The sequence below is a fragment of the Choloepus didactylus genome, chromosome 1 (genome assembly GCF_015220235.1).
Source record: "Choloepus didactylus isolate mChoDid1 chromosome 1, mChoDid1.pri, whole genome shotgun sequence".
NCBI lineage: Eukaryota > Metazoa > Chordata > Mammalia > Pilosa > Megalonychidae > Choloepus > Choloepus didactylus.
In genome coordinates this window covers 86,946,089-86,958,909 of record NC_051307.1, presented here as the reverse complement: position 1 = coordinate 86,958,909, position 12,821 = coordinate 86,946,089, and the positions used below count along the sequence as shown (strand labels likewise).

General features: G+C 41.0%; 1 protein-coding gene across 2 annotated transcripts in view; it reads left to right on the top strand.

The window, feature by feature from the left end:
• Positions 1 to 12,821, top strand: part of HGD (homogentisate 1,2-dioxygenase) — a 79,174-nt gene that overhangs the window by 43,098 nt on the left and 23,255 nt on the right. The window contains exon 14 of one of the 2 annotated variants that reach the window (XM_037836329.1): positions 2,129 to 2,481. The exons of the other annotated variant lie outside the window; for it this stretch is intronic. Within the exon in view, the coding sequence (XP_037692257.1) occupies positions 2,129 to 2,278 (150 nt within the window). The 3' untranslated portion in view covers positions 2,279 to 2,481. Of the gene's footprint in view, positions 1 to 2,128; positions 2,482 to 12,821 lie in introns of those variants that run through there. 2 annotated transcript variants of the gene reach the window in all.

Below are 12,821 nucleotides of genomic sequence, written 5' to 3'. Positions count from 1 at the left end.
ACCTCTACATTTCTGAGATGTGGTTTGACAGTCTCAGTTATTGCCTCTGGAAGGCTCCTGGAGGTGTACAGGCTACAACAAAGGAACCACTCAGTAAACTTTGGTGCAACAGTGATGCACAGGACAGAATTGTTCTTATGAGGATCAAGACTTTGAGTAATATCTAGGACCTAGAGCACCAGTGAGAAAGCTCTCCTCTGTGGGGAGGTAAGCGTGGGATGGAAGGCCCTGGGTAGCCAGAGAGCCCAGACTATCTGGTTTGGGAGGGTCGGACATTTTACCCAGACCTAGTTTCAGGTCTCTCTCATCATTTCTCATTATACAATTAAGACCCAAGTCCATCCATATGCCTTATCCTTATTCCAGTTTGGAGCCATTAACTTGATACAATACTGCCTTTGTAGTTCAGCTGGAATGGGGTTTTTGTTCTTCCAGCTAGACAGTGAGACTTCGTAGAAGCAGTCAGCAAAGGGACAATAATCTTAATTGCCACGGTAATGACCCGTATATCTGAATAGTGCTCTATAACTTGCATAACACTTCCATATGCTCTCATCTCTTCTTCGCATCCAACTTGTCCTAGGAAGTCAAAAAGGACCAATCATCTCCATCATATTAGGCAAAAACAAATTGACACCTAACGTTAATGTGGGCACTCTGTGTTGTGGTATAGAGGGTTTTATTATCTTCCTTTTGCCCATCTATATTTTTAAATTTACGACAATATGGGTATATAAGAACTGAAGGTGTTTAAAAAAAACACACGGGGGAAGGAAAATCAGCAATTGGAATGTCTAGGATGCCTAGAGCACTTGCGTAATCTTATAGTTGTAGACAAAACCCATGTGAATACAATGGGTCATCTATACCTGGGACTCTCTGGGGTAGAGCTTTTTAAAGGGCCTAAAGGACTTTTTTTTTTTTTTTTTTTTAATTTTCTTCACACTTTTACTATTTGTTAGGTTCCTCTGAAAGCTAGTTGATTTTTGTAGACCAATATTAAAATGCTGAAAAGAGATTATAAAAATGTTTGCATTAGAGTTTTAACATGGTTCAAATGCACTTTATTTCTCCCTTGTTTTCAATTATAATACTGTCTCCTGAGAATTGTAGAATACAAAGAATTGTTACATTTGTGAAAATAATTTTTTTAGATAAATGAATCTTCTTTTAAAAAAGTTACAACATCAATTTGTCTTTAGTTTTTTTTTTAATGGCAGTGCATTAAATTTATAAACACAAAACAAAAAAAATTTTTTTTTTTTTAGTTTAACTTAAAAGCAGCAATTTCCAAACAGAGGTATTATTTCTCATATACTACTGGGTAGAGGTCACATTGGGATTTCCATGGACTGCTATTTTCCCTTTAGGTGCTATCTTTTTTTTTTTTTTAATCTTCATTTTATTGAGATATATTCACATACCACGCAGTCATACAAAACAAATCCTACATTCAATTGTTCATAGTACCATTACATAGTTGTGCATTCATCACCTAAATCAATCCCTGACACCTTCATTAGCACACACACAAAAATAGCAAGAATAATAATTAAAGTGAAAAAGAGCAATTGAAGTAAAAAGGAACACTGGGTACCTTTGTCTGTTTGTTTGTTTGTTTCCTTCCCCTATTTTTCTACTCACCCATCCATAAACTAGACAAAGGGGAGTGTGGTCCTTATGGCTTTCCCAATCCCATTGTCACCCCTCATAAGCTACATTTTTATATAATTGTCTTCGAGATTCATGGGTTTTGGGTTGTAGTTTGATAGTTTCAGGTATCTACCACCAGTTACCCCAATTCCTTAGAACCTAAAAAGGGTTGTCTAAATTGTGCGTAAGAGTGCCCACCAGAGTGACCTCTCGGCTCCTTTTGGAATCTCTCTGCTACTGAAGCTTATTTCATTTCCTTTCACATCCCCCTTTTGGTCTAAAGGACTTTTTAAAAGTCTCAACAGAGACCAGAGATGGAAAACCAGGCTTTAGCCTGCTTACTTCATCATACTAGTGCATACCATTTATTATTTGAATATTTTGCCTACCCACATCTTCTCTCGTGATATCTAATCAAATGTGTGTTATTATCCACCTTACCTGTTCTTTCCCATCCCTCCCTCATTTCCTACAGGCATTTATGTTTGAGTCTTCTCTAAGTTTGGCCATCACCAAGTGGGGGCTCAAGACATGCAATTGTTTGGATGAGAACTACTACAAGTGCTGGGAGTCTCTCAAGAGTTACTTCACCCCCAATTCTAGGAACCCATCAGGACCTAATTGAGAATGGAGCATTGCTACCATAATTGATGATGGATTTGCAGATTCCTTTAGAATTTCATGCCCATTGGCAGTACTGGGGGGATGGGATTAGTTAAAATAAGAACTCACCTTTTCAGTCAAGTAACTCGGAATATTTGTAGAAATGTATTTGGAAAGTTCTGTGACTATCAGCTTAATTGTGTAATTAAATACTTGTTGATGTTCTTGTGGGGTTGGCAACTAGTCATAATCAGGTCTTGATGAGGCAGACCTTCAGTGGCCAGGACTGGGGGGCCAGGAAGACCCAGGGTGTGTTCCCATAAGCTTAGCCTAAAGGGCTTCATTTTGGAAGCACAAGTCCAGGGCATCTACCAGAGACACAGATCAGACCACAAGAAAGGATAGGCCAAGCACAAGGACCATGAACTAAGGCCGAAGCCAAGGTCATGCTCCTAGGAGTCAGTCTAGGCATGGGCACGCACAAAGATTATGCAGAACTCTCAACATCCAGCTGTCAGCCTAAATAGCCAGGCCAGCAGGCTATTTATCTTGGTAGTCACATGGTAGCAAATAAGGTAATAATGGACAAGCAACCCGGCCACCAAGAAGTTAGACCCATTCATTTACTTAGGGTAACCACTGTCCCAGTTTGCCCAGGACTGCCCTGATGTTTACACTGGAAATCCTGCATCCCAGGAAACCCCTCATTCCCAGGCAAATGAGGATTGCTAGTCACTTTATTATTCATTCATCAGTCCATTCAGTAGCTATGTGTTGAGATCTAACTATGTGCCCCCTACTGAGCTAGATGAATGGTTACAAAGGAAGACACAATCTCTCTCTTTAGGGAGCTCAGAGTTTGGGGAGATCAGGGTCAAAGCAGATCAAGGCCTGAGTAGGGACAGCAACAAAACAGAGACAGTACTATGTAGGAAAGCTGCTCCTAACTCCTCTCTTACTTTGGTCCTCATCTGACCCAGACAACTGTACTGCCCAAGACATAGGACATGAGTTGATTATGTTCTCCTGGAGTGAGAAGACAGACAAATAAGAACAGAAATATGATAGGAAGTGATATTTGTTGCTACTTTAGTTCTGTTGTTTTAGCACATTTCCCCCACTTGGTTACCATAGTAGCAAATTTGATATGCTACTACCAAGTGGCATTCATTCAACAGTATGTGTGAGAGTCAATTATATGTCAGGGCCAGGAGATTAGGGTTGCCAGATAAAATACAAGATGCCCAGTGTTTTGGTTTGCTAAAACTGCCAAGTGCAATATACCAGAAATGGATTTGCTTTTAACAATTGGGATTTATTAGTTTACAAATTTACAGTTCTAAGGTCATGAAAATGTCCCAATTAAGGTATCAATAGGACGATACCTTCTCTGAAGAAATGCCACTAGCATCCAGGGTTCCTCTGTCAGATAGCAAGGCACATGGCCAGCATCTGCTGGTGCTTTGCTCCCTGGTTTCATTTCATTCAGCTTCTGGTTAAAGTGGTCTCCTCTGAGCTTCTGTAGGTCCTCTCTTAGCAACTCCAGGGCTTTTCTCTAAGCTCTCTCCAAACTGGGTGTTTCTCTGCAAGCTCTCTTGGCTTTTTCTGCCTTTTATTCTCTCATAAAAGACTCCAGTAAAAGATTAGGACCCACCTTGAATTGGGTGGGTCACATCTCAATTGAAACCATCAAAAGGTCCCAGCCACAACAGGTCTGCACCCACAGGAATGGAATAAAAGAATATGGCATTTTCTGGGGTCCATAACACCTTCAAACCAGCACACCAGGTTAAATTTGGATTTTAGACAAGTCACAAATAATTTTTGGTATAAGTATGGTCCATGCAATCTGTGGACATACACGAAAAAATTATTCGTGATTTATCTGAAATTCAAATTTAACTGGCACCTTGTATTTTCACTTACTAAATCTGGCAACCCTACTAGGGATGCAGTGGTCAAGGTGATAGACATGGTCCTTGCTCTTACAGAGGTTACATTCTCGAGAGAGAGACAGAATGCACAAACACAATAATTACAAACTATGAAACCTGCCAAGAAGAAAACAATTAGGGACCAAGATTGGAACAACAGGTGGGATAAGCTGGGGAAGCTCTTTCTTTAGAGAGGTCTTCAATGAGGAGGTAAGCTTGAGTCAGACCTAAAGGATGGGAAGGAGTAAGCCATAGGAAGAGTGGGTGTGGAGTAGGGTGAAGAGGAAGAGCATTCCAAGAAAAAGCCTTATGGGTTCAAGAAAATGAAAGAAGAGTGGATGTGCGAGGCCAGAAGGAAGCTAATGCAATAGTCCAGGCAAAAGACAACATTGTCTTGACTATTGAGATGGCAGCAGAGACAGGAGTGGATACATTCCAGAATGGTTTGGAGTACACCTGAAAAGAACTTGGTGGACTGGGTGTAAGGGGTGAGGGGAGGAGGAATTGAGGACAGGGCTGAGTCACTGCTGGGCCTCTGATGATATTTCATGGTCTCATTCAATAAAGTGGAGGTTATCTTTGATGATGACAGAGGTTGATGTGCCTTCCCAATATTCCTTAACATAAAAACCTCTATTAAAAATTAAACTCTGTTAATGGCACATTTAAATGGAGTTTAAAATTGACCACTATGGCAGAAGCTGCCAGTGGCCCACCATATCCCATTGGCAATCACCATCCAGTGCTGACTTCCACTTCCAATTGCCAGCTTTGGCAACTCTTTGCCTGAGGCTATAACCAGAACCAGGCCAGAAGTGCTGAGTGATGACAGCCTTCAACCCATGGTGTATGGAATTAGTGGATAAACAAGCCAGCTCTCTTGTCCCATACCTCTGAAACTTGTGTTCTGCCCTGGCTCCCCACCATCCCAGAGGGACTGAGTTCCACCAGCCCAAAATGGTAACTTGTTTGATAATACAATTTTCCTTCCCTTTGCTTTCTCACTTCTCCACTCTCCTATGGTACTATTGGCTTCTCTCAAATAAACTACTCGCACTCAAACCTTTTCCTCTAGGTCTGCTTCTGGGATAACCATGAAAATATTTAGCTCACAAACCCCAGCCTTTTCTATACAGGCTTATCCTAACTCTAATCTAATACAAATACTAGACTCACATATTTCAGCTCAGTCTGTTACTGGTTTGGTGGCAAAGGCTTCCTTAGGGCTAGTACATCAGCCTATGTTTACATCCACCGAGGAGCCAAGCCTTTGTGCTTTATCTCCCCACTGCTGCCAGCCACTGCTCAGCTGGAGACAATATTTCACCCAGGCCAGGCTGTTCATGCTCATTAAAAAAAGATTTAGTTTTCTTCTGTTGTGCCTCAGATCAGCTAGAAAGATCTGCACCATTTTCTTAATTCACTGTTCTCTAAGATTCCTTCCTCTTCCATGCTCCTTGAAAATATATTATCTCCTTGCTTAGAGATAGAAAACTTTAAAGAAAAAAGGCATCCAGATTAGTGCCTCCAACGATAGGAGGGTTTTCTGCCAGATCACCTTTGGCACCTTTTCCTGTTAATATAGGTTATAATAGCAGCCACCCTTCTCTTTTTTTCTTTTTGAAAAACTTCTTTCACAGCCCAAGCTACTAGCAATGGCTCCAGACCAAAGATTCTCAGCCAGGGTGATTTTGCCCCCCATCCCCACCCTCACCCCTAGGGAACATTTGGAAGACTGGGGACATTTGTCTGAGATTGGCAGTTCAGGATGGGGGCAATGGTAAACCAAAGTCATCACAGACCCAGGATCTTTCCACTGTTCTTCTCATATTGCTTTTTCACCTTCCATCCAGCTCTATGCCTCACATTCATGTTCCAGGTCAAAGGAAGGGGGATAGCATAAGGGCAAAGAGAGAAAAGGCATTCTCCATTTTATTTTCTTTTATTAAGGAAGGGAAACCCTCCCCAGCAGACTTCTCCTCAAGTCTCATACACAAAACTGGGTCACATGTCTACTCTTAGACCAGTCCCTGGCAATCCTAGACTTATTCCCTGGGGGTGGGGTCATGGCTACCCTCCCTGAGATAAAGGGTCTCCACCAACCTCCTAAACAAATTGTGATTCTATTGGAAAGAAAGAAAGGGGGAGTGGCTATTGGTGGGCAATATCTAGAGCCCATCAAAGATGTCTTCTTGTAACAGTTCAGCAAGAATAATATAGACGGTATTGGGTTTAAATCCAGTTTCTCCATTCTCACAGCCCCAAGAAGAGATAAATCTGCTAATACTTGTTTTACACAGAAAATGCTTCAAACATCTGCTTGATTTCTCCCCAAATCTATTCTTATTAAAATGACTCTTCTAGGCTACTATTTGCGTGCAGTAAGAAGGTTGGCTGGCAATTGTCTTTAACACCTGACAGTCTCACCTCTAATCACAAGCAGGTGACATGGGCAGTCAGAGCCATAGTTCCTAATCGAAACCTAGATTCCTAATCCTCAAAATAGCAGGGTTTCTAGAATAATTGGACAAGTCGTTTCTCCTGTCCAAACCTTATCTATAGAATTAGGCTGTGAGACTAGCTGATCTTTAAAGATTCTTCCCACTCTAGCACTCTGTATGTCTGCGAATGTGCTAGAAAACCTAAGCATTCACGCGGGAGTCTCTGCTCTCTAAGGTGCCATCTCTTAAATCCTCCAGGCTGGAGGTATCTGTTTTCAGTACCCACCTTCCCATAGCATCAGTCCTTATCCTTTTCAAGGAGTGGTTGAAGTCATCCCCTCTGGGGTCAGACTGCCTAGATTTAAGGGGGAAACTTGGGGGAAATTATTTAAACTCTCTTAATCTCATCTTCATAATGGGGATATTAGGGCCTACCTAAATGAGTTGTTTTGAGGTGTGATGGGAGGAGTGCATAGCTCTTAGTTTAGCTTAGTGCCTAGTATCCTAGTTGCTGCTAAAGTTGTTTTTCTCTCGCTATCAGTTCCTCCAAGAAGGAGCTGTATCTTCTCCATATTAGTATCCCCAGTGTCTGGCAAGTGATAACATGTTTTGATCAATGCAGAGGAAACCCACAGGCCAGTGTCCCATAAGAATTCAATGGGACACAGGCTCCTCTGCTCAGTGGCTCCAGGAAACTAACCATCCCCAGGTATCTGCAGACCAATAGCAGCTCATCCTCCTTGCCCCCTGCCCTGGTGCCTCCTCCCAAATGCTCTATAAAGACCAAATCACTTCTGGGCCACCTCTTCTGTAGAGCATGATTTTGGAGAGGAAGCTGCCTGTGCAGCTACTAACAGATGGATTCAGGGTAACTGACTATTTTAATTTCCTTGGCTGCTCAAGCAAATACCAAGCAATGCATTGTCTTAAACAATTTGAATTTATTAGCTCACGGTTTTGAGGCTAAGAGAAGGTCCAAATCGGTATCATCAAGCCCATGCTTTCTTCCCAAAGATTGGGCAACCATCTACCAGTGATCCTTGGTCCTTGACTCCTCTGTCACATGGCAATCCAGATGGAGGGCTCCTCTGGCTTCTCCCTTCTCTTCCTGGTTCTGCCGATTTTCAGTTTCTGGCTTCCAGTGCCTTTCTCTCTGTGTGTCTGAATCTCATTCTGCTTATAAAGGACTCTAGTAATAGGATTAAGACCCATTCTGACTGAATTGGGCCAAACCGTAACCTGAAGTAACCTCATCAAAAGGTCCTATTCACAATGGGTTCACACCTACAGGAATGGGTCAAGTTTATGAACATGTTTATCTGGAGTACATACAGCTTGAAACCATCACATTGACCGTCCCCATCTACTCTCCACCCAAGCCAACCCATATGAAATAATAATTATAGTCTTTGATGCTTTCTCTATTTTTTATAAAGTATGACTAAAATCTTCTTTAAGAAAGCTTTGCATTTTTAATTGACATTAAACATATAATGTAAGTTAAAAAATGCCTAAGTATGCAAATATAGTTTCAAGAGAAGTCCCCTACCACCTTCTCTCCCTATCCCCAACCATTTCTTATCAGACTGTAGCTCCTAAGTCCCTTCCATATTGGTCTCTGGATCACCCTTGGCCTATTTCCTCTTTCCCCCACCACCAAGATTTTTCCATAGTCTAATAATTAAATAAGAGATCAGTGATTTAAATGCAATTGGTGATGTAAGTAAAGATATGGGAAAAAGTGCACTTGAATTCTAGTGCCAGATTTGCTCCAGAAATCTCAGATATTCCTCCAATCATCCATCTCTAAGGACTTTAGGAGGTCAGATGTCAGATGTTGAGTTTCCTTTAAATTCTGAAGTTTGGCAGCAAAATCAATGCACACTGCACTTTCTTGGTAACTCAAGATGAAGGATCTCTAGGTGAATAACCTGGTTAGGTGTCTCTCCAGGCCACGAGGAATATCAGCAGAATGAGGAGCTTCTATCTCCATGAGAGAAAGGACAGTACACAAGGCAGCCAGAGGGAAAACTGTTAGAAGTATTGGATTTATAGCAGTAAGTACAAATGGGTCTTCTGAGAAGCAGACCCAATAATATTCCATTTGTTCACACAATGGTAGAAAGTGACTGTGGAAGCTTTGAGAATCCGAAATCTTCAATATACTAGAATCATAGTAATTTTAAAATACCATCCATATTTTGTAATTGTGCAAATTTTAGAGAGACAGCTTCCTGTACACATCTCTAAACTCTTCAAATAGCCCATTAATGACCATGAAGAATGTCAAGACAGATAATAAATATCTTCCTCAAACTTATGAGAAGACTGTCAGGGCCACCATGAATGAGAAAACATAAAAAGGAAAATAAATCAAGGACCGAACCCAATGGGATTTCAATCAGAGTAAAAACATAATCTTTTCTCAGGCAGGAACCAAAAAAGGGGTCAGAAGACATAGTACTTAAACAAATCAGCCTGTTAGGGAAGCAATATTGTTCCAGAGAAGAGAAGGAGATGTCATACAAGGATAAGGAATGATTAAGAAGACTGGCTCCTCATGCATGTGCATAAAGGGGAATTAATAGAGACAATATATTTAGACTTTCATAAAGCTTTCAACAAGTTCACATCCAAATGAGTCATTCTGGGGTTGGCAGGGGCTGCTTTGTTCTACATTGAAGTCTGTCTCAAAAATTGAAAATCATTTCTGGTCTCAAGTCCTGCAGCAGCCTTCTTACTGGTTCTGCTTCAGTCTCTCTTGCCCCCTGTGAACATCCTCACCCAGAAACCAGAGTGATCTTTCAAGAATACAAATCCCATTAGGATACTACTGCTTAGTATCTTCAATGGCTCCCCATCGCCATCAAGATTAAACTCCTTAACAGTGGCTGATAAGGCCCTTATGATCTGGTCCCTGGTCAGCTTTCCTTGTGATTCTCCTGACATTCCCACCCCATCCCATTCCCCTTGCCCTCTATAATATGGTTATGCTGGGCTATTTGCAATACCTTTTTACACACTTGTCTTCATCTTCTTCTCCTTCTCCTTCTTCTTTTGAATTCTTAGCATTTGAACCCTTTCCTATGTTTGGGATTATGTACCTGTCTCCCACTACAGAGCTGAATATGCTACATGCTTGCTTTTCCAGCCTCCCTTGGAGCTGGAACTCAGGCACGTGACCTAGGTTCATTCAATCGGATGCACCTGGACTCAGAAGCAAGTGACAGGAATGTGTGGGGACCTTGAAGAACTATTTCTGATAGCAGTGGTTGCAACGGCTTGAGTTCTTGGGCCAACGTGGGCAGCAGTACCAGTGGGTGCCCCTGTGCCTGGTGCCCAGGACAAGTACTTCAACCAGACAGATGGCAGCATTTAGTGCTCAGAGGAGGCAACAATGATGTCCTCACCAGATCATTTCTGGGGTGTTGATTTTGGGCATTGTTCCTGGATGCAAGGCCCCAAATTGGTTTTCCAGCCCTCCCAGCAACTCTGTGATCTACCCAGAGTTGGTTTCTGTCCCTAACTGCTAAAAATCTTTTGAAATTGTTTACTCTTAAAATTAAAAAAACACACACAACATCATAAAAATGGGCAATGGATTTAGCAAGTAGACTACAAAATAAATACAAAAACACATGAAAAATGTTAAACCACACTAATAAATGAAATTCAAATTAAAATATATTTTCCATCAATCAGGTTAAAAATAATAACAATAAACCCTTATTGAGACCTTAATATATGTCACTATTCTAAACACAACAAGTAATAACTTATTAAACATCACTATATATGTTATCAGTATATCCATTTTAAAGATAAGAAAACTGAGGCACAGAGAATTTAAATACTCTCAGGTCAGTTCACTAGTAAGTGGCAGAACAGGGCTACGAAGGCAGGAAGCTTAGCAGTTTAGACTGTGCTCTTATTTGCTCTGCAGCATCATTAAAAATGATGCCCTTTGTTGGCCAAGGTACAGAAAGCAGGTATCTTAATCTATTGCCTGGGAATATAAAATTATAAAATCATTTATGTTTATAGCAAATACACTAAACATCTGCATATTTATTGACCCAAAAATTCTACTTCCAGAAATTTATTCTAAGAGAAAAATTAGGGACACACACAGAAATTCAACTCTAAGAGTTCCCATTAAAATATTGGTCATCATAGCAAAAAAATTGGAAAATGAAATGTCCAACTATGATATTGATTAAATAAATTATGACAGACACATAACACCAGCACCCATTTAAAATGTTGTAGAAAAGTCATTAGATGGGAAAATGTTCATGAGAAATCTTTGGGTCAAAAATGTTATAAATTACTATGCACAGCAGGATCTCATTTTTTTGGAAAAAGATATGTAAACACAAAGGAAAAAAAAAACTTTAGAAAGATATACTCCAAAATTGTCATCCCTGTATGGTGGCATTGGGGATGGTTTTTATTTTATTATTTTACCTAACTAGTTCTGATTTTTCTAAAATAGACTTGTACATACGCATAAAGAAAAATACATTAAAAGTTATCTAAAAAAAGACTGGAGGTCAGGGTAGAATTCCTTCAGTTTTTGCCCTTGAGTAAAATGAGGATAACATCAGAAAATCCTTTGAGATCTTTGAATAAGGTTATTCAAATTAAAAGTGAAGGAGGCAGGGACAGCTATTGCAAGAATACAGGTGGGGGCAATTAGCAAACAGGTATTAATATGGAAAATGAAAACAGGAATCCATTATTCAGATAAGTCTCACTGGATGGCAGCTGTAGGTCCAAAATGGTTCAAAGATCTGTTTTGCACAAATTCATGGATCTATACTTTTCTTCTGCCATCACACAGCTTACTCCATATGTCTACTTTCTTGGCCCCTTTGAACAGCTGTTTCCCACACTTTCTATTATTTTTGCTTCAAAGCTTCTGCTCACTCATAGAATATGCCCTTCATTACGTCAGTGTCCTAGTAAGATATTTTAGTTTTCTAGCTGCTAAACTAATACCATACAATGGACTGGCTTGAACATGGGAATTTATGGCTCACAGTTTTGAGGCTAAGAGAAGTCCAAAATTGAGATGTCACCAAGACAATGCTTTCTCCCAGAAGACTGTGGCATTCTGGGGCTGGCTGCCAGTGATCCTTGCTCTTTGGGTTTTCTGTCATATGGGAACGCATATGGTGGCATCTTCTCCTTTCTCTTCCAGATTCTATTGACTTTCAGCTTCTGGCTGCTCCCCGTGGCTTTTCTCTTTCTGTGGCCTTCTCTTTAAGGCCCCCAGTAATGGGATTAAGCTCCATCCTGATTCACTTAGGCCACACCTTAACTGAAGTAATTTCACCAAAAGTTCCTATTTACCATGGATTCACACCCACAGGAATGGATTAAGAATATGTTTTTCTGGGGTACATAACTCCAAGCCACTATATAAGAGATACCAGAGAGTGGGTGCTAATCCCTGTAAAGGTTCAGAAGCCTGCCATATCAGTGATGTTTGCAGGGGGCCCCCCAAGGTCTGGAGCATGCAGGCACAATCCCTCTAAGGTAAAGGGCAAATTGTTCCCTTCATACCTTCTGCTACTAAGAAAGAGGCACAGCAGTTTGTGGGTCTCTTTGGATTCTGGAGGCAACACATACCCGACTTAGGAACACTGCCTGACCCATTTATAGGGTGACTCAAAAGACTGTCAGTTTTTGAATGGCTCAGAGAGAAGTATATAGCAATTCAAGTTGCTGTGCAAGCACCCCACCTCTTGGGCCACATCACACAATAGCACTGATACTCTAGGTGTTCATGGTAGATGAGGATGCTGTTTGGAGTCTCTTGCAACACACTGGCAAAAGGACAGTTGCAATGCAGACTCTCAGGTTTTTGGAGTAAGTGCCTTCTGCAGCAGAGAACAATGCACCATTCCAGAAACAGCTGGGCAGCCTAGGGGACCCCAGTAAAGACTAAGTGTCTGAGCATGAAATCGAGTGACCATGCATGCAACCAGAGCTGCTATCATGAGCCTGGATAATGTCAGAAACATCAAGTCACGTGGGCAAGTGGGCATAGCAGCAATTTATCATACAATGGAAATGGTATATTTGGAATTGGACCTAAGCAGCTCTAGGATACAAGTAGATACAGTTAAGACTATTATATTTTAGCTAAGGTACCAGCTTGAGGACATCACGCAGTGTTCTGGTA